The 22,803-nt window shown below is 40.4% G+C and overlaps 1 protein-coding gene across 2 annotated transcripts in view; it reads right to left on the bottom strand.

Moving 5' to 3' along the window:
- LOC133470792 (caprin-1-like) overlaps window positions 1-17,442 on the bottom strand; it is a 53,569-nt gene extending 36,127 nt beyond the window's left edge. The window contains exons 1-4 of one of the 2 annotated variants that reach the window (XM_061759617.1): window positions 17,249-17,442; window positions 16,357-16,497; window positions 11,859-11,921; window positions 11,628-11,714 (exon numbers count right to left, since the gene is read on the bottom strand). In XM_061759617.1, the coding sequence (XP_061615601.1) occupies window positions 11,628-11,714; window positions 11,859-11,921; window positions 16,357-16,497 (291 nt within the window). In that variant the 5' untranslated portion in view covers window positions 17,249-17,442. The remainder of the gene's footprint in view (window positions 1-11,627; window positions 11,715-11,858; window positions 11,922-16,356; window positions 16,498-17,248) is intronic. The other variant, XM_061759627.1, reaches the window with a different exon arrangement.
- Between the last annotated feature and the right edge of the window lie 5,361 nt (window positions 17,443-22,803).

Here is a 22,803-nt window from a genome sequence, read left to right as displayed (position 1 = left end):
GCATCTGTGGTACTCTTTCTAGGCATGAAACCATACTGTTGCTCGCAAATATTTGTGTCCCCGAGTCTCCACTACTTTCCCATAACTTCATTGTGTGGCTCATCAACTTTATTCCTCTATAGTTCCCACAGCTCAGCACTTTTCCTCCATTCTTCAGGCAGCTTCTCACCCGCTAGAATTCAGTTGAACAAGCTGGTCGAAAACTCCACACCCACCTCTCCTAGATGCTTCCATACCGCCACACGTATGTCATCTGCCTTTCCATTTTTCATCCTCTTTAGCGCGTTTCTAACTTCCCCCTTACTAATCATTGCTACTTCCTGGTCCACCACACTTGCCTCTTCGACTCTTCTTTCTCTCTCATTTTCCTCATTCATCAACTCCTCAAAGTATTCTTTCCATCTATCCAGCACGCTGCTGGCACCAGTCAACACATTTCCATCTCTATCCTTAATCGCCCTAAATTGCTGCACATCCTTCCCATCTCTATCCCTGGCCAACCTGTATAGATCTTTGTCTCCTTCTTTAGTGTCCAACCTGCAATACATGTCATCATATGCCTATTGTTTGACCTTTGCCCCCTCTACCTTCGCACTAAGTTGCATCTCCATGTATTCCTTTCTCCTCTTCTCAGTCCTCTCAGTGTCCCACTTCTTATTAGCTAAACTCTTTCCTTGCATGATTTCCTGTACTTTGAGGTTCCACCACAAAGTCTCCTTCTCCAGTCTCCTACCAGAAGATACACGAAGTACCCTTCTGCCTGTTTCTGTGATCACCTTGGCTTGAGTGGTCCAGTCTTCTGGAAGCTTCTTCTGTCTCACCTCTTCCCGAAAAGCCGCACAATACTCTTTCTTTCTCAGCTTCCACCTCATGGTTCTCTGTTCTGCCTTTGTCTTCTTAATCTTCCTCTCCACCACCAGAGTCCTCTTACACACCACCATCCTATGCTGTCTAGCCACACATGCTTAGAACTACTTCGCCTAGCTCCTTCCAGAATTTCTCTTCCACCTCTAGGTCACATCCTACCTGTGGGGCATAGCCACTAATTACATTTTACAAAACACCCTCAATGTCACGTCTCACCCTCTTCACTCGATCTGATACTCTTTTCACCTCAAATAAATTCTGAGCTAACTCTTGCTTTAAAATGGCCCCTACTCCATTTCTGTTCCCATCGTCACCATAGTAAAATAATCTGAAGCCTGCCCTTAAACCCAGAGTCTTACTGCCTTTCCACTTGGTCTCCTGGACACACAATATATCAAGCTTTTCCCTAATCATCATGTCAACCAACACTTGAGCGTTTACGGTCATAGTCCCAACATTGAAAGTCCCCACATTCAGTTCTAGGCTCTGTGCTTTCCTCTTCTCTTTCTGCCGAGGAACCCGCTTTCAAACTCTACTTCGTCTTCGACCCACAGTAGCTGAATCTCCACCGGCGCCTTACAGGTTCACGACGCCGGACGTTGTTAACCCAGCCCACGACCGATCCGGTATAGAATTATTTGGATGAATGCTCATATTTGTTTGAAGGTTTTAAGCCAGATGCCCTTCCTGATGTAACCCCTAGTTTACACTGCCTTGTGCCCCCCACAGGGCTGCATTAAAACCAAAAGCAAGCACTAATGGTTAAGCAATCAATCTAAAAGGCAACACCTGAGCAAATAGAAACACCCATCTGTCACATGTTCCAATACCTTTGCTCACTTGAAAAGTGGGTGTGTTAAAAAAAAAAAAGGTGCGCTGTTCTGAGTTGTTTAACACATCCAGATGTAAATACATAGACTAAAAGCTGGAATGCTGAACTTTTGTCTCATATTGATCTTTTGATCTGAAACCCAAATGTTTTCATTATACAACAAAAACAAAGGAACTGACCTTGCTGTTCCAATACTTTTGGAGGGGACTGTATGGTCTGGCCTCTTTGTTCTGGTCAGAACCCGAGCTGCAACATTCTGAATTAGCTGCAGCTGTTTAATGCTCTTTTGGGGGAGTTCAATCAGAAGACCATTACTGTTGTCAAGTCTACTTGAGATAAAAACAGCTTCCCCTGGTCTGCTTGGCACATGGAAGCCTTCACTCTGGAAATGTTCTTCAGCTGGTAGAAGACTGTTTTCATAACTGATTTGATATGACAGTGGAACATCAGGTCGGAATCTGTCAGTACACCTAGGTTTTGGACTTGGTCTTTGGTTTTTAAAGAGAGCGACTGCAGGTTTTTACTAACAGCAATCCTCGTTTCTTTACTACCCAAAACAATTTTCAAGTTTGCTGAGGTGTAATTGAAGACAGTTTTGCGTCATACAGTTGTCTGACAACATCATCAGGAGAAAATATTAGATATAACTGTGTGTCATCTGCATAGCTATGATAGTCAATATTAAGGTTCTGAAGAATTTGACCCAAACGTAGCATACAGCGGCTGAAGTAAGTATTTAACATGTCACCGTTTTTCTCATTAAATATATTTCCAAAGTTGCTATTGACATGAAAATTTCACCAGATGTTGGGAACAACCCAAGTAATCCATACATACAAAGAAAGTAGAACAAACAAGCTGAGAAATTAAGTTGTGTGTAATAATGTTAAATGACACAGGGGAAAAGTATTTAACACGCCAACTTGTATTTACTTAATACTTTATACTCCGGTTTCCTTCCACATCCCGAAAACATGCGTGGTAAGTTGACTGAAGACTCTAAATTGCCCGTAGGTGTGAATGTGAGTGTGAATGGTTGTTTGTTTTTATGTGCCCTGCGATTGGCTGGCGACCAGTTCAGGGTGTACCCCACCTCCTGCCCGAAGATAGCTGGGATAGGCTCCAGCAGCCCGCGACCCTAGTGAGGATAAGCGGTAAAGAAAATGGATGGATGGAAAATGGACTTTATACAAAAGCCTTTGTTTGCAATGACAGCTTCAAGACGCCTCATGTATGGAGGTCACACGCATTGCTCTGGTGTGACTTTGGCCCATTCCTCCACACAAGCAGTCTTCAAATCTTGAAGGTTCCGTGGGCTTCTTTTATGAACCATGAGTTTCAGTTCTTTCCATACATTTTCCAATTGGATTCTTGTCAGGTGATTGGCTGGGCTATTCGAGCAGCTCTATTATTATTTTTCTTTGAAACCAATTTTGAGTTTCCTTGGCAGTATGTTTCGGATCGTTATCCTGATGAAATGTCCACACTCATTTCATTTTCATCATGGCAGGAGATTTTTGTGAAGAATGTCTCAGGTACATTTGCCCATTCATCCATCCTTCAATAATTTGAAGTTTACAAGTACCATTTACTGAAAAGCAGCTCCACACCATCATGTTCCCACCTCCGAACTTCAATGTTGGTATGGTGTTTTTAGGGTGATGTGCAGTGCCATTTCTCCTCCAAACATGGTGTGTATTATGGCATCCAAACAGTTCAATTTTGCTCTCATCCAACCAGACTATATTCTCCCAGTATTTAACTGGCTGGTCCAAATGTTGTTCATCAAATTTTAAACGAGCTGTGACATGCTTTTTTTTTCCAGCAATGGGGTCTTGCGTGGTGAGCGTGCATACAGGCCATGGCGGCGCAGTACATTACTCACTGTTTTCCTTGTGAGAAGAGTACCTGCTAATTCCAGGTCTTTTTGAAACTCTCCACAGGTGGTCCTTAGCTCTTGGACAACTCTTCTGATTATTCTTTGCAGCCCTCTGTCAGAAATCGTGCGAGGGGCACCTGATCGACGCAAATTTATGGTATGATTGGTTTTCTGCTTTCGTATTATGGCCCCAACCGTGCTCACTGGAATGTTCAGAAGCTTGGATATGCGCCTGTAACCAATGCCATGTTTTGCAACAATTAGTTGTTGTAGTTGTTGATGGTCTTGAGACAGCACTTTGCTCTTACCAATCATGAAATGTGTGTTGACTCACACCTTGACAATGAGACCTTTTTGTAGGCCGTCAATTAGGACTGAACCAGCTGATATTCATTTGCACGGACAAGGGACTGGATTGCTGTTTGATTATTGATAGATTTTAGGTGTCGTCTTGGCTTTCCATGCCTTTTTGGACCTCACTGTCTTCATGTGTTCAATATTTTTTCCCTGTGTCATTTCACATTTTTACACACAACTTAATTTCTGAGCGCATTTGTTCTACTTTATGTATGGATTACTTGGGTTGTTCCCAACATCTGGTGAAATTTTCAGGTCAATAGCACCTTTGGGAGTATATTTAGTGAGAAAAATAGTGACCTGTTAAATAATTATTTCAGCCGCTGAAATAACGCCTTTCTTCCAGGTAAGACCTGAACCATTTCCAACCTGTTTAGCAGTATATTATGATCTACCGTGTCAAAAGTAGCACTGAGATCCAAACAAGACCAGAATTGACACCTTTCCAAAGTCAGTATTCAACCTTATATCATTCAGCACTTTGATAAGAGTGCCTGTCTGATTCTGCCCTGTGATGAGTTCGGAAAACTGATTGAAATTTGTCGAAAAGTCCATTTGAGTTAAAGAAATTGCCGAGTTGATTAAAAATCTCTCTCTCGACAATGTTGGCTATGAAGGGTATTTTTCTTTTTAGAAGAGGCTTGATGGTAGCTACTTTAAGAGCTTTAGGAATCTCACCTGACTGAAGTGAGCAATTGATTATTTGTTGTAAATCAGCTACCACAGAATTTGCAATGGTTTTGGAAAAGTCAGATGGTATTGAGTTGGGGTGTGCATTGCCTAGTATCTGGTGATTAGATTTGAATCCCGATTCATAGGTCATGATTCAATGAATCACGATTCTTAACTTTAAATCAATTAGTGATTTTTTTAAATCTAAGACTTTGGAAACAACTACTAAGTAGTACAACAGAAATTTGTATGAAATACATTTTATTTGCCTGAAACGTCAGAACAGTGAGCACTCAAGTAATTGTACCAACTGTAACAAACAAGTTTCAGTCTATAGTTTATGCTTAAACAGCATATACAAAACAACTAACATTCTTCTGTTTTAAGACAAAGTTCCATCCATTTTCAATCCTGCTGAAATGCATAATCAGGATGCTGCATAAAATTTATAATAAAAAACAACATCCTGTGTGAAAACAATACTCAACAAAATAGTCACAAAAAGTAAACACTCTTTGCTCTCAAAAAATGGTTTCAACGGCTCCAACAACAGGGGAAAAATATGCCTACCAAAACATTGAATTCAATATGGCATTTTAGAATACAAAAGATGCAACGTGATTTTGTTATACTGAATATTTGAGCAACTTAAGAGGCATATATCTAGAACAAGAACTAATCACTTGTTTGGGTGTTTAAAGATGGAATGTTAGTGCGCTTAAGATTATTTTGAAGGAACAAGCTTGTCAACATGCCCAGCTTTCAGCACACTTTGTGCAGTTAAGAGTCCCCTCCAAAAGTATTGGAAATGAAAATTTAAATTCCTTTGTTTTTGTTGTATACTGAAGACATTTGGGTTTCAGAGCAAAATATGAATATGAGACAAAAGTTCAGAATTCCAGCTTTTATTTCATGTATTTACATCTAGAGGTGTTACACAACTCAGGACAGAGCACTTTTTGTTTGAATCCACTTGTTTTTCAAGTGAGCAAAAGTATTGGAAGGTGACTGATGGGTGTTTCTATTTGCTCAGGTGTTGCCTTTAAGATTGATTGCTTGAAATAGATCGTGCTTGTTTTTAGCTTTGGGGTTCACCTGTTAAAACTGCATTTGCTGTTCAGCAAACAAAGACCAGAGAGCCGTCTTTGGGAGAAAATCAAACCATTTTGAAGCTGAGAGAAGAGCGAAAATTGATCAGCGCTATTGCACAAACATTGGGCACATAGCCAATACAAAAATTTGGAATGTCCTGAAAAACAAAAGAAACTACTGGTGTACTATGCAACAGACATCGAACAGGTCAGCCAAGGGTATCAATAGCAGTTGATGACAGAAACATTGTGAGAGCTGTGAAGAAACACCCAAAGGCAAAAGTCAATGACATCACTGCCAACCTCCACAGGGCAAGAGTGAAGGTATCACAAGCCAAACTAATCGGGAGAAGCTTAATCATCACAAGACAATGACCCAAAACACACTGCCAAGGAGGACTTCAGGGGGAAAAAGTGGAAGGTCGTAGACTGGCCAAGTCAATCACCGGACCTTAACCCAATAGAGCATGCATTTTACCTCCTAGTTAGTTTAAAAAACCGAAACCCGATCACCAACATGTGAAACGTGATCTTTTACTTTTTGATCTACAGCCGACTTCAATGTGAAAAAAAGCCATTGAGGCCAACTACCGCAAAATTCTAATGGTTCTCTGGTGGGCTGCAAGGACTTGGTGTGGTGTGTGCCATCTAATGGACGGGAGTTAAGGTGCAGCACAAAAGATGCTGTATTGAATATTTTGGCAAAAAAATTTATGTATATCGATGAGGACTTATTTTGAATTGATACGAGAACTGTGCAATGTAAGATGGCGATATAACGCCGAATCGATAATTTTTAACACCCCTAGTATTGATTCAAGACAGCTTGTTGATGGTTTCAGCTGCTGGACCGTGTTCTCAACAGTTTTTTGGTCAACTATCAAATTCTGACATGATGGTAGTTTTTCCTGGGTGGCATCATTTTATCATTGTGCTGTTATATAACCTGTTGGATTGTATTTTTTTTTCACTAAAATAAGCAAATCCATTGCATTTATCTGCTACAATTAGTTCTGGAGCGATCTGATTAGGGGGGGTTGTGAGCTTGTCAGCCACAACATACAGAGTGCAGAGAGTATTGTTGAGGTTCTTACTGATGATTTCAGAAAACTGTTGCTGTCGAGCCCTGACTAACTCTTGGTTAAAATTACAAAAACTGTCTTTAGAGGTCATAGTCAATTTGGAAGTCAGTTTTTCTCCACTTAATTTCTGCTTTCCTACACTTTGATTTAGGGTCTTTACCATCATAATGCTTCCTCCATGTTTTTCTAGGTCACCTCAAGATTGTCTTAAGTTTTAATCGAAGCGACAGCATTCATGACATTTGAGACTTTCCAGGTGACTTTATCCAAATGTTCAACAGTCTCAGCATTCACAGTTTGTGGCACAGATATAGTCTCCATAAACTTAATGGTGGTACTGTCATTTGTGTACCTTTTCTTAATAGAGGTTGTCTGAAGTTTTGGGAGGATCTATAATTCAAAGAACACAAAAATGGTCAGAAATCGCTATATCTTTAATGTCAACTGACAGAATTACAACATCCCTAGAAAAGACCACATCTAAGATGTGACCTTTATTGTTGAGAGAGGTCAAATGTGTCCAGTATAGCAGAGGGTTCTTTAGAATTTTTTTCCATGAATGTTAAAGTCTCCTGTTATGACAAAATAGTTGTAGTCAGTACAAATAATTGAAAGCAGCTCTGAAAAATCAGTCAGAATTTTTCCATTGTATCTTGGAGGTCTATAAATGATTAAACCAATAACCTTTGGATCAGCATTTACTACAAAACAGAGCTTCAAAAGAGCAAAAATCGACCCGTGTAATTTCTTTACATTGAAATAAGGATTTTAAAAAGCAGCAATACCCATTTTTTTCCCTATTTGACACATAATTAAAATTTGCTGGTGTTGCCTCATTTCGAATGGTGTTACAGCTACTTTCTGTGAACCATGTTTCATTTAGTACTAAAAAGTCTAGACCATAGGTTGCAATGATGCCATTGATCAACACTGATTACGCAGTGACCTGATATTGAATAGAGCGAGTCTCACATAGATAACTGGAGACAGTGGTTTTTCAGTTCACATTTTATCTTCACTGACCTTGTAAGTTCGACTTTCTTTGTGCCATATTTCTTTCACCAACTTTCTGTCCCTTGTAATTACAGGGATGAAAAATGCCTGCTCTCCATAGGGGTATGACTTATTCTGGAGAAGAATGTTGTTTTTCTCTGATTTTCTGCCGCAACCCCGCACATATCAACTCAGATTTGGAGATAAGATTCTTCACGGGTGGAGGAGAGGCCCTTCGCATATTCATGGCTGTTGGTTTCAAGCGAAGAGGGGTGAGAGGAAGATCTTGGCGTGATGTGCACTGAATTCCAACATTGACAAGGGCCTTCACATCTAATCGAGCATTTATGCTAGATGATAGTGAGAGTTGCGTTGGACTTTGCTCCAATGGGGCAATTCCAAGTGCTGCCTCACTCATTCCTCATTCGTTCCTCCGATTATTTGGGTGACGTTGGTGACTCCATCTGTGCCTCGTGTTGTCTTATATCGTTCCTTCGATTGTTTAGGTACAACTGGAGAATATTTTCCTTCCGTGCCTCTGAATAACATACACAATAATGTTGGCAGCCAATAACTTAACCCCTTGTTTATTGAGACGGAAACAGTCTGCTTTGTAAATGTCTGTGCTTCAAAAAAATGCAGAAATTGTCACAGAAGCTCACAGATACCACAATACATACTTCCTTGAGCCACTTATTTAATTGCCTGAGCCTGCTGAAACATTCATCCAGATTGCACCAGTGGGAGAGGTCCACTAATGAATACTTCAGCATCCACTTTTGTTCAATCAATGAAATCTCATTTCAGTACCTCTGATTGCTGCTTAGCAACATCCAGGGACCATGTGTGTATAATGACAGCGTTCACAGTTAAGTGCTCATTAATGAGCTCCATGATTTTTAATTTATTTATTTAAGAGATAGACACTATATCTTTGGTAAAACACTCTCCTTTGATGTTCTTCTCGCTGCAAAAACATTTCACATTTCCTTGACAGCTCCATCACCAACTATTAACGTTTGGGGTGCCATTTCTTTCTTGTATGATTTAGTTTCATACTTTTCAGTGGTGGTAGGGGATGAGCATTCTTTTCCAGGGTCTTGTAAAAGTGGCTCAAATCTATTTGTTAGTCTGATGTCTGATGTTTTGCATTGACTTCAGTCCTCTTTATTTGCCCTTCGCTGTAACAACCGTCCAGGCCCGCTCTCTCTGGGATGAAGAAGCACTCAACAGAGGCCAGCCGGATTCCTCGGTAAGCTGCTGGTGTTCTTTCCTCCCTTTTGGATGCTGTTCCATATCTTTAGGCTTTGCTTGCAGTAAATATAAGGGAGAACTGCTGGATGATCCATTACTTTTCCCAGTTCACATACGTCCTCTTGGTGGAGCTAACTGGATGTCTGTTAGCATGCTTCTGCTCACCATTTTGAGACATCGGTAGAGTGGATTTATTCCCCGACTGTCCATTTACCTCTACATACACTTCAAGGCGGTTACTTTGTTTCCAGGACCACCATCGTCTGTGGCAGTTTGTGATAGTCTTCAGTGGAAAAGGGAGGCATCTTGTTGGTGCTCTTGTTGCTAATAGTATTATTTTGCCAATAAGCAGGTCAGGCTCATGTAATATGAGGGGATATCAAAAAATATTAGAATATATAATATAGATAGTTTAGCAATTAGCATGGCTTTGACGTCGTCTTCACCTATCCACTCGTAGTCCTCCCTTCGTGACACTTGTAAAAAGCATGGTAAGAAGTGTAGCTTATTCGCTACCATGGAGGCGATAAGTGATTTACAATGCGTTGACACCGGGCGCAGAGAGAACATTCGCCTCCGTGGCTTGGCAGCTAGGGGGTGTAATAAAATAGCGTGTAGCCGCAACTGTCGGATGCTGTATTTTTTTTTTCCAATTTCTGGAACAATCAGTGTTACGGCCAGAACAAATCAACGTTCAGTGATTTCTATTAAAAAAAAAAAAAAAAAAAAACATTCCGTAACATTTGACAGCTCTGATGTGGAGGGCAAAGTTATTACAATAAAACAAAAACTAATGAAATAACAAACTATAATTAAAAAACACATTTTAGTTAATGAAATAAATTATTATTCTTTTTTTTTTTTTTTTAAAAGATAACTGACTACATGTTACGTTTATAAAACTAACTAAGAAAAAAATGTCCTTAGTTTTTTTCTTTGTCAAATGTAATATGTGAGCTTTCTGGGTTGATTTATTTCGGTACGGTCATATGGAACAAGGAAGGTCAAACAGCCGCTTGGGAACTGTAGTTCTTTTACTGTGTGTCGCCGAGAAACAACGTCATCGGCCAGCAACAAATAAAAAGGCAATGCTCGACAACGTCGCTTTTAGGCGCTTGCCGCTGGCCAGTTGACAGAATAGCTCCCCTTCGTATGTCACTTAACTCAGCCTGAAACACGACGCTAGGTAATACATAAGTACGTGCTCTCCTTTTTTGGTTCATATATGAACAAACAGTACAACTGGGCATATGTTTCAGCTAAATAAACCACAAGCGTTTTTCATCAATCTATCTAATAATGCAATTTAGGAAGGGAAGGAAATCATGCAAATAGGTACTTGAATTAGGTTTTTTTTTTTTTTTTTTTACATTGAACAGAAGGCTATTTAAGTTAAAAATATAAAAACATTTTTTAAAAGGCCAAACTACAGCATGACTGGTTTTATGGACATTGGGATCCATTTACTCAAACTTTAGAAGCAGGATTATGCACTGCGCTTATTGCACTTCAAATTTTGTGGACTGTGATACAGTACCTATATTTGATTGGTGGATGGTTGTTCATCTCTTAGTACCTTTGTTGATTTATTTATTTTTTATTTGTTTTTAAATCACACTTGACAAGGTTGATTGGAGACTAAGTTGCCCGTCGGTGTGAATGTGAGTGTGAATGGTTGTTTGTTTCTATGTGCTCTGCGATTGGCTGGCGACCAGTTCAGGGTGCAACCCGCCTCCCGCGTGAAGATAGGTGGGATAGGCTCCAGCAGCCCGCGACCCTAGTGAGGATAAGCGGTAAAGAAAATGGATGGATCACACTTGACAAATACCCTGTATAAAAAAAACTAAAACTAGTACAGAAACTAATAAAAACAAACTAAGCATTTTTGAGAAAATAAAATCTGATAAAAACTAACAAACGTGCTCCAAAATAATTAAAACAAAATTAAAAAATAAAATGTAAAAAAAGTCAAAATGAAAGCTAAAAACAAAAAACTAACTATAATGGAGCATCCAAAACTCCTCAGGCCATGCGTTTAACACTAATAATTTAAACTATCTCCAAAAACTGTTGCTTTGATCTAAAAAAAGTTTTCACCAAGCACTAGAGTTTGGTTAAGTTTGGCACAGAGTTAATATTTTTGTGTTGCATTTCTACTGTCAAAGATTTATTGCCCCACCAATTCGGCAGAGCTTGACAAACAGTACTTGACAGAAAATGAAGAGCAATGGAATGGGAAGAACATAAAATGTTGTTTTTTCACAAACGAAACTTGTGATGAATATAAATCCTGTAGCAAACGAGCCAGATGCTAAAATAGAAAAAAATATGAAATGCTGGGTGCCCTCCATTAATGATGGGAGTTTACAGTGGCAAATTTCTTCTCTTTATGTTAATGTGCTGGTATGATGGTAAAGAGATCATGACATTGCTTTCACCATGCAACCTACACACCAGCCAGCCAGATCCTGCTTTACTAACAGGAGCTGGTGAGCTGAGCTAACTGATAGAAACCTGGCATTATAAAGACATTATCTCCTGAAAACTTTGAAATTGAATACAAAGCAAATTTGGAAGAAAAGCATTTTATTTAGACTTACCTCTTGGCCAAGCGTCAGGAAGCTCTTCTGCAGCTCTCGAGCAAACTCAATATTGTTGTGAATTTCCTCGTACTTTGACAAGGCCTCCTTCAGGTACATAAAGGAAAACTGAATTGTACTTGGGTAAATAAAATAGGCTGCAGTAGATCAACTATAGCACTAGAAGTACACCAACATTGGATTAGCATCAAATAAAATTGTGAACAATTTAACTTGACCACTTGTGCATACCAGCTGATCCTGGTTCAGTCTTTCACCTTTGCTCTTCTTTGTTCGATAGTCATCCAATTTTGACTAAAAGAAGGGGTTGGGTGTTAAAATATTAGTTGTAAGTGGACTAAAATGTAAAATTACATATAATTAACCAAATTAACACCATCTGATGAATCACACAAAGACACTTCATTGCAAAAATGGGTTCAAACAGGAAGGTAGCTGTAGTGAGAAAGATTCACTACGTTCACTACAAAGCAGGTCGCAGAAACATTTGTAGCATACATATACAGTGTGTGGGGGGGGGGGGGGGGGGAGTTTGAGTATTTGGACAGCCACCGATTGTGTTGAAGTTGTCCCACTTGAAAAGACGTGCGAGGTCTGTAATTTCCATCACAGGAAAACTAACTGAAAGACACTGGGGAAAAGAAATCCAGGGAATCACATTGTTTGATTTTTAAACAATTTCTTTCCATATTATTGTGGAAAATATTCAGACAATCCAAAAGTTCAAGACAAAAATAATTTGTAATGAAACCTTTGTTTACAATTACTGAGGTGAAACGTTTCCAGTAGTTCTTGACCAGGTTTGCACACACTGTAGCAGGTATTTTGGCGCACTTTTCCATGCAGATATTCTCTCGATCTGTCATGTTTTGGGGGTCTGGAGACTGGCTAGGCCACTCTAAGACCTTGAAATGCCTCTTACAGGGCCACTCCATAGTTCAGACATGCAAACACAAAGGGCATGGAAAAGGTGACCAAAAAAAACCCAACATTGTAGAGGGGGCCTGGGGGGATCCCCCGGGTCTCCGCAGAGAATCTTTTTGATTTTAACATAAATTAAGCAATCTGGAAGACTGAAGAGTACAATAAGGAAAAATAAACTTTCTTCAGGAAGAAAAACATTTATTTACACCATTCAAGTATATGTTGATGTACAAATTTAAGATTAAAATTAAATTTTCCTAATTTCTTTGCTTTTTTTGTTTTGGCCTCCAACTTGAGCCAGGCCCATCTCCACCGGCACCTGATGCCTGCTTCAAGCTGTGCCACATGAATAGCATCCTCCTCTTTAAGCACTCTCATTCTGGAAAATAATTGACTAAAATCATTGTTTGTTTCACTTCATTTTTCACTATTACCAACTTCAAAGTCTAATCCCAAATGCATCCTCCAGGAAAATATTAAGTACAATATTTTTCTGTTTTTATTGGCCATTTCTGATTTTAAATTAGTTCATTCTGTGTTGTGACATAATCCCTAACATCGCTCCTTCGCTTAACACATTTAACATGCACATCCGTAAAATAATTAGGCGCATTTCCTAATTAATACAAGTTGTACTAGTGGAGCAACTCTTATGTTATGTGTGCTTGGCGGTTTCGCGGGACCACAACCAGGGCCACGACCCGCAGCAGCTCAATGCGAAAATACAAAGGACCAGTGCAAGAAACTGGCTCATCTGATGAGCAAAAATGTTGCTTAAACGTAAGAGTAGCAATAGAGGATGTCCACTCCAGAGGTAGGTAGAGTAGCCAAATATTGTACTCAAGTAAGAGTACTGTTACTTAACAATAATGTGACTCAAGTAAAAGTAAAAAGTAGTCCAATAAATTACTTAAGAGTAAAATGTACACAGTGAAATAATTACTCAAGCACTGAGTAAATAATGAGTAACTTCAGATTTTTTTAACCGCAGCATGAACATCAATAAAAAAAAATTACAAAATAAAATGTGAATGTGCACATTCTGATGTTGCTGTGTGTGTGCGTGAGTACGCAGTCAAAACTACAAAAAAATATCTGCAATTTACTGCACGGTGTTATACGTGAGCTAAAATATACACATTTGGGTAGACAGCGCCAGACAAATACTACAATACATGAAAGCTGTTGTTTTTGTTCGTCTAAAATGTAAACACGAGTAGCGTGCCGTTGCCTTCATGGTAACGACGACCTTCCCAACATGGACGCCACATAGGCACAACGATCAGCAGGGCTGGCTTATTCAGTGTTAATACCTATGCCCAAGAAGCCCAATAGAAGACGGCGTGTGAGGTCATGTGACTTTCTTGTGTTGTTTGATTGGTGAACTAGACTTAAACGTCACTCGCGCATAAATTGGATTGGCGCAAACAGCTCCCAATGCGGAAGTCAAAGTCATAGTCTCTCGCACGAAATAGTTGATAAGCAATAATTGATAAATAAAAGTAGCGAGCGACATTTAGATCATTGTAACGGAGTAAAAGTGCCGTTAATTCTTAACAGCAGAAGTGGCAGAGGTGTTTTTTCTGGTCTCGTCAACTCCTGGGACTTATCCAAAGCAGGTCCCGCGCGAACAGGCGTAACCTCAGGCCAATGCACTAGCACTGGCCTGTCCAATCCGCGGCTCGCGAGCCTCATGCGGCTCTTTAACTAGTTTCATGCGGCTCTTCAGGAGCTGTCACATGACATGCGTAAAAAATGCTTGGCTGGCGCTGTCATTCACTCCCCCTACAGCTAGATGGCACACTGACCATGTAAGCCTGTTTGAGTGACGTCAAACGAGCGACGAGAGAATCTTTGGTGTGACATCATTTGTGTTGTAAACAATTTCCGTCAAGTTACCTCTTGAAATGGCAGGGAAAAAAAGCACAGCCAAACGAAAATATGAAAAAGAACACAGGACGTTTTTGCCAGAGTGGGAGAGTTTATATTTTTTTGTTAAACATAATGGCAAGCCGATCTGCCTTATATGTCACGCAGCATTAGCGCATTTCAAAGCTTCAAATCTTCACTCCACCCTAACATCGAACAGGAATTTCCAAAAGGGACTGAACTTCGCAAGAACAAGTTGGTCGCTTTGAAAAGCAAGGCAGAAAAGCAGGTGCAGTTTTTCAAAAAATTTACAAAACACTCGGAGACCGTAACGCTTGCATCATATCAGCTGGCTTGGAACATAGCACGGGCTAAAAAGCCATACAACGAAGGGGACTTCATTAAAAAATGCCTCATTGACACCTTTGAAATCTTGGCTCCTGGAGACGACAAACTAAAACGGAGCGTATCAGACGTTCAACTGTCCCGCCACAGTGTTAAACGCAGAATATCGGATATTAATACAGCTGTTGAATCACAGTTGCACTCTGACCTTTAAGCATGTGAGTATTTTAGTGTGGCATTGGATGAGAGTTGTGACATACAAGACAAGCCTCAGTTGGCAATATTTGCACGGTCTGTGTCAAATGAATGTATGATCAAAGAAGAACTCCTTGATATTGTGCCATTAAAAGACAGAACCCGTGGCATAGATGTGAAAGAAGCAATGATGGCTGCGTTTGCAAAAGCAAATCTGCCCATACCGAAACTAACTTTGAGAGTTTGTGTGTGTGAGACAGTGCACACAATGTTAACTGTTGAAAATTACTGATATTATCATGTTGGTGTGGTTATTTTCATTAGATCTGGCTGAGCAGAGGTCTGTGTATGCGTGCATACATGATTAAAAGATGATGTTCATGTGTACCCATGTGTATGATGTGGCTCTTTGCAGTAACACAGAAAAAAAAGTGGCTCTTAGTCTCTGACTAGTTGGCCACCCCTGCACTAGCATATTAGTCCACCGCGGATCTGTGTGCGGATGGTGGATGTGTGGAATGAAATCTAGCTGCCAGCATTCAAGGAGTATAAAGCAGCCTATGACGACAGCAACGACAGCGAGGTGGCCCTTATTATTCAAGTTTTGAAGAACAATAGAACAATTTTATATACTTAGCAATTTTCTTTATTCATTCAAATTTGGCAGACTTGTTAACTTTACTCTTCTGTGGCGTGTCGAATTTACATGACACTTTTTGGGCCTGTTTAGTGCCACTCTAAAGATGAAGTAACAGGTCTGAGAGAGCCAGAATTCTTGTTGTTTAGTAGGTGTCAAAATATTTATTTTCCGCAAGAATATACAAATACATTGTTTACAAATCACAATGTAATTTCCTGGATTTTTTTTTTCACATTCTGTCTCTCACAGTTGAAGTGTGCCTATGATGAAAATTACAGGCTGCTAATTTTTTTTAAGTGGGACAACTTGTACAATTGGTGGCTGTCCAAATATTTTTCCGCCCACTGTACTTGATAATCAATAAGTGGTGATAATGATAGTAATAGATCCAAAGTCAATCACACGGAGGGTTTTAATCCATTTTCCCACTGTGAAAATGAAAAAAGATGGTATGCTAAAAAACCCAAGGCACTTTCTCTCCATACTCTTTAGTTAGGTTATTTAACCACAGGGAAGAATTAGAAACGGCTCTCAGCAGTTCTACATCACTGCAAACAATTTTCAGAGGTCTTCAACACGTCATTCAATTAAAACCTTACTGACAGCGTTCATTAAAACTGAGAAATAGTACATTGGCTTTTTTTTTTTTTTTTAAACAAAGCTCACATTGGACAGCATTAGATTGCTTAAGCATTGACGTGGGTGTTGTAGACATGATGACGATCATAATGAAGACGATGGTGCTGTTGTTGATACCTTTTTTTTCTCCATGTTACGAAGCTTCTTGTCGACTACACCAATAACCTGCTTCATGGCCTCTGACTGACTTTGACTTCCGTTTCCAACGTCTGGAATGGCAGACGGGACAGCATTGTTGCCAACCATCGCTGAAGGCATCTAAATTGAGTTCAGAGAAATTGAGGGAGAGGGCAGTGGGTTACTTGTAACTATATAATCAATTTTGCTGGTTAACTCTTCAGTATATGTGAACGTGACACTAATATCCAATTATCACTTGAAGTTAGAACGTAAGAAACCTATTGTGTGAGGGGGGGGGGTACCCATAATGGAACACCTATTTCACTGGTCCAAGGTTAAAGGTGTCGTGTGCTTTAAAATAGCATGTTTAAGACAGAAAACGACATGAGAGGCTAACGACTGTATATCGAATATCGTCTTTTTTATACATATAAAAGTGAAAATAGCAAGGCGACATCGGTTAGTTTTAAGAGGCTAAAATGTTACGTAACCAACGCTAATAGAAGAACACTAAACGCATTGCACTAACTCTTAGTTTGTGTGCTGCTTCAGACCGAGTGAAACGAAACCCGCCCCGCTCACCTTTGACTGTATATTGCATTATTTAATGAGAGCTCAACATTGGTCTGTCTCCATGTCCCATTGTTAGCTTGCAAGCTAACCCCTCAATAATACGTCTATTCACCCGGCTCCACTGCCATTTGCTGATACAATAAACAATTATATCTTTATGTTTCGAAATGGGGTTTTCAATGACCATAAGTAAAGATAAAGATAGACGATGAGTGGAGGCTGGGACAGCTCCTCGTGTGCAGTCGTCTCGACCGAACGGGACAAAAGCGGATTTGGTACTTACTGACATTCCGTGATTGTTATAGAAATGTCATACCTTTATACTCTTTGTCTTCAAAGAGATTTACGACGACGGATTAACAACAATTGTGCGGGTGAACTCGGTGGTTTTCTCTTTCTGTGGTATTTTGCCAGAAAAGATGCGCGGGGTAACACACAAAACTAGTGAGGAAAGAACCGCTGCAGCTGCTGCTCTATAATGCGAGGCAAGGCTACGAAGACCCCTCTTTGGTGCCCTCTACGTTGCCTGATTGGAAACGAAATTCACCACCATACTAAACATAAACATAGTATTACACTACATGGAGGAACTGCAGTTAATTTACACAATATTCCACATGATAAAGTACTTAGTGGGACAATATAATCAAGGCTTAATAAAGGGAACAAAATAAACCAGTATTCTATGCAATTACTAAATTGTACTGTAAAAGTGTAATCTGATTGATTTTTGGGGTGTAAAAAAACTGCAACAGCAATGTGCAAAAACAACAATAAAGTCGCTTTGATATATAAAATAACTATATAAAAACAAGAGTATTTAAGACTGAAATAAAATGTCAAGCACATACCCATATAATTATGTAACTGAATTATCTGAAACAAGGTGACAAAAATGGTTTAAAATAAATCAAAGTGTATTTGAAATGCCGAGGGTTGCGTCAGGAAGGGCATCCGGCTTAAAACTCAGCCAAACAAATATGAGCGTTCATCCAAAGAATTCCATTCCGGATCGGTCATGGCCCGGGTTAACAACGTCCGCCATCGGCGTCGTCAACCTGCAGGGCGCCGGTGGAAATTCAACTTCTGTGGGTCAAAGACGGAGGTGGAAAGCGGGTTCTTCGGCAGGAAGAAGAAATAAGCACAGAGCCTAGAACTGAATGTGGGGACTATGACAGGAAAAGCTCGGGAGTTGGTTAAAATGATTATAAGGAGAAATGTTGATATATTATGTGTCCAGGAGAATAGGTGGAAAGGAAGTAAGGCTAGAAGTTTAGGGGCAGAGTTCAAATTATGTTACCATGATGTAGATGGGAAGAGAAATGGAGTAGGGGTTATTTTAAAGGAAGAGTTAGCTGATAATGTCTTGAAGGTGAAAAGAGTTCAAGCGAACAGGTTTGCGGATGATGCAATCAATATGGGACTGCACTTCAATGATTAGTAAGTGGGAAGTTAGAGAGGATGAAAAATGGAAAGGCAGTCGGTCCTGATGACATACCTGTGGAGCTATGGAAGCATCGAGGAGAGGTGGCTGCAGAGTTTTTTGCCAGGTTGTTCAACAGAATTCTAGCGGATGAGAAGATGCCTGAGGAATGGAGGAAAAGTGTGCTGGTGCCCATTTTTAAGAAGAAGGGTAATGTGCAGAGCTGTGGGAACTCCATCCATTTACTTTACCACTTATCCTCATCATTCATGATGGGAACATGATGGTGTGGGGCTGTTTTCAGCAAATGGTACTTGTAAACTTCGCATTATTGAAGGAAGGATGAATGGGCAAATGTACCCGAGACATTCTTGACAAAAATCTCCTGCCATCTATGAGGATGATGAAAATGAAATGAGGGTGGACATTTCATCAGGATAACGATCCAAAACATACAACCAAGGAAACTCTAAATTGGTTTCAAAGAAAAATAATAATAAAGCTGCTCGATTGGCCCAGCCAATCACCTCGATATAATCCAATTGAAAATCTTTGGAAAAAAACAGTCACACCAGAGCAATGCATGCAACTAGTTTCTTCGGTTACACAGAAACTCTCTTATATTTTGAATTTCAGGATTCCACTTTCCCCAAGATTGTGCGTACTTGGCGACTTAAGCATAATCGACCTCCCTAATAAATATTCACAATCATTACTCGTCGAGTTAGCTGCAGATAAGAAAACAATTCTATTAAACTGGAAAAAAACAAGCTATTAACACCAATCACTGGCTAAATCTCATCATATAATATATTGCGTTAGAAAAATATCAGCAGAACATGACATATATACGTAGATAGCTGGTCACCCTTCTTCAACATGCTAAATCTAGATTCTTGATTCCTTTGCCTGGGTAGTGTGCCATCTGACAATAACAAAACTATTTTGCAAGTGTAAAAGTAAACTTTTGACTTCTGTATTTTTTGTTGTCGAGGTTGTTGTTTTATTATTGTTCTACTTGTCATACTCTTTATTTTTTCTTATTCATTTATGTACTTGTGTTTTTTTCAATTATTTTTATTTATTTATTTTTCTTTTCTCTTATTTCTTTCTCACATTTTAGACCGTCTTGCATGGTGAAAGGAGATGGAGATCTTCTCTTCTTCCGGTGTCTGTGGGGGCGGGACTTTCTTCACTCCTTCCTGATCTCGGGAGGGGTGGTACCACTGGATTGACCTCCTGGAGAGCATTGATGGTGCGATGGTGACTCGCCTATGCTCCGTGGGTACTGGGGCGGTGCCAGCTGGCGCCCGCCTGGGTCCCCCGCTCTGGCCACTGGTGGGGGTGGTAGGGCCTCCCTGTCACTCCTCTTTGTCTGTGGTTGTCCTGCCTGATGGGCCCGACCTGCAGGAGCCATGCCTCTTAATCACTCAACAGCAGCTCCAACTAGTGGAGACAAATTCCTTATGTGTTTTTGACATACTTGGCAAATAAAGATAAGTCTGATTCTGATGATGATATATAATACAATATGATATTATTCTCAATAACAGAGAATGAAACAGAGCCTCCATTCTGCTTCACCTAACACCTGAACAGAAAAAAAAAAAAAAAAAATAATTCAGGTGTTCACTGGCAAACTTCAGACAGGCGTGTACATGTGCCTTCTTGAGCAGGGGGACCTTACAGGCATTGCAGGATTTTAATCCATTACGACATAGTGTGTTACCAGTGGATTTCTTGGTGACTGTGGTCCCAGCTGCCTTGAGATCATTAACAACTTCCTCCCGTGTAGTTCTGGACTGATGCCTAACGTTTTCTCATGATCAGTGATACCCCGCAAGGTGAACTCTTGCAAGGAGCCCCAGACCGAGGGAGATTGATCGTCATTTTATGTTGATTTTATAATTATTGCACCAAAAGTTCCCTCCTTCTCACCCAGCCTCTTGCCAATGGTCGTGTAGCCCATTCCAGCCTTGTGCAGGTCTACAATCTTGTCCCTAATGTCCTTAGAAAGTTCTTTGATGTTGCCCATGATGAAGAGGTTGGTGTCTGATTGATTGATTCTGTGGACATAGAGGTAACAAGTTGAGATAGGTGTTTTTCATACAGCTATCGAGTTGAGATTTGGAGAACTTTCTTAAAGTTTTTGGGAGCCAGAATTCTTTTTTGGTGGTAGGGGTTCCTACCATTAAAATTAAAACCACTCATGTCTTTGTCAGTAGGTGAACTTCCAAAATCAGTGAGGGATCAAATAATTATTTCCTCCACTGTATTTCTGTGAAAAAAATGACCTGGTGATTAACACGTCATTCTGTTTGGAACATTTTTAATCAAGTACATTTTTAAAACAAAAGTACACTGAAAACGATTCCATTCCAGAATTGGTGGACATTTTAGGCACCAACATTTTTTATTTTACAATTTTTATGTTTTTATTGTTTTGTCCAGGCGGCACGGTGGCCGACTGGTTAGAGCGTCAGCCTCACAGTTCTGAGGTGCGGGGTTCAATCCCCGTCCCCGCCTGTGTGGAGTTTGCATGTTCTCCCCGTGCCTGCGTGGGTTTTCTCCGGGCACTCCGGTTTCCTCCCACATCCCAAAAACATGCATTAATTGGAGACTCTAAATTGCCCGTAGGCATGACTGTGAGTGCGAATGGTTGTTTGTTTCGATGTGCCCTGCGATTGGCTGGCAACCAGTTCAGGGTGTACCCTGCCTCCTGCCCGATGACAGCTGGGATAGGCTCCAGCACGCCCGCGACCCTAGTGAGGAGAAGCGGCTCAGAAAATGGATGGATGGATGGATGTTTTGTCCAACCCCGTTACAGATACTCAGGCACCTTAATTTTTGTTCTTTTTAATATTACTGAACAAATTATTACCATTAAATAAAGAAAAATAAAATTTATTTAAATACTAATTTAACATTAGTATTACTGTAAGTACAGAAACAGGGTTCCAAATCAAGACATGCCGGCATGCTAGCTGTTAGCTGCTATGCGAACTAGACAAGAATGATATCACAGGGTGGCGTCACAGTGCGTGACATAATCATTGAAAAATATGAAAAACAGAAGAGAAGACTTTCCTTAGGTCTACCCATGTCGGAGCAATTAGCTTAATGAATCATTTCTGCTGAGTAATATAGCTACATTTCCCCCCTTCCTCGAGATGGCTAAAAAGGTTTCTGTAAAAGGTTTTCGTGTAGAAAGAAATTCGGAGCATCAAGAGGGATGGACAATAGTTATTTGGTATTTTAAATAATAATTAGGAATCACCGACCTCACCGTGCCTCACAGTTCTGAGGACCGAGGTTCAAATCCCGGCCTCGCCTGTGTGGAGTTTGCATGTTCTCCCCGTGCCTGCGTGGGTTTTCTCCGGGTACTCCGGTTTCCTCCCACATCCCAACATGCGTGGTAGGTTAATTGAAGACTCTAAATCGCCCGTAGGTATGAATGTGAGTGCGGATGGTTGTTTGTGTCTATGTGCCCTGCGATTGGCTGGCGACCAGTTCAGGGTGTACCCGCCTCTCGCCCGAAGATAGCTGAGGATAAGCGGTACAGAAAATTACTTTTCCTACACCTACAGTTACATTTTTACACCCCCCCCCCCCCCACACACACATACAGATGCATGTTTCTGTATTTTGTGTGTGGATTATTTAAAATTTTGAGGGGTGGGAATAAGGGGATGAGTGTGCAGAAAATGGCTTCCACTTCTGGAATTACATTACAAACATACATGATCAGAATCAGAATCAGAATCAGAATCATCTTTATTTGCCAAGTATGTCCAAAACACACAAGGAATTTGTCTCCGGTAGTTGGAGCCGCTCTAGTACAACAGACAGTCAATTTACAGAACACTTTGGAGACATAAAGACATTGACAAAAAACAATTGTTCAAAAAGATGCAGAGTCCTCTAGCACTTAGAGCAGTTCGAATGGCTAATATCGCAATAGTCCGGTGCAATGACCATTGTGCAAAGGGCGCTGAGACTTCAAGGAGTGTATGCGGTTTAAAGTGACGAGTAGTGCGATAATCTGGGACAATGGTTGTGCAAATGTTACAGATACTCCTCAATCAGTGTGCAAATGGAGCAGATGCTACTCTGGCATGAGTGGCCAGTATATGCAAATAGTGCAGCACGGCGAGACAACTACAGTGAGTGCACGAGTAATACATAATTGGCCCCACAGAAATGTGACAACGAACTCAAGTCAAAAAATTGCCAGCTTGTTGTAATGGAATTATAAGTTAGCTGTTTAAGAAGTTGATTGCAAGAGCGAAGAAGCTGTTGGAATGTCTACTAGTTCTAGTTTGCATTGATCGGTAGCGCCTACCTGAGGGAAGGAGCTGGAAGAGCTGGTGACCGGGGTGGGGAGGGTCTGAGAGGATTTTGCATGCCCTTGTCTTAGTTCTGGCAGCGTGCAAGTCCTCAAGGGTGGG

The sequence above is a fragment of the Phyllopteryx taeniolatus genome, chromosome 2 (genome assembly GCF_024500385.1).
Source record: "Phyllopteryx taeniolatus isolate TA_2022b chromosome 2, UOR_Ptae_1.2, whole genome shotgun sequence".
NCBI classification, from domain to species: Eukaryota; Metazoa; Chordata; class Actinopteri; order Syngnathiformes; family Syngnathidae; genus Phyllopteryx; species Phyllopteryx taeniolatus.
The sequence above is the reverse complement of the archived record's forward strand: the minus strand, read 5'-3'. Positions and strand labels throughout refer to the sequence as shown.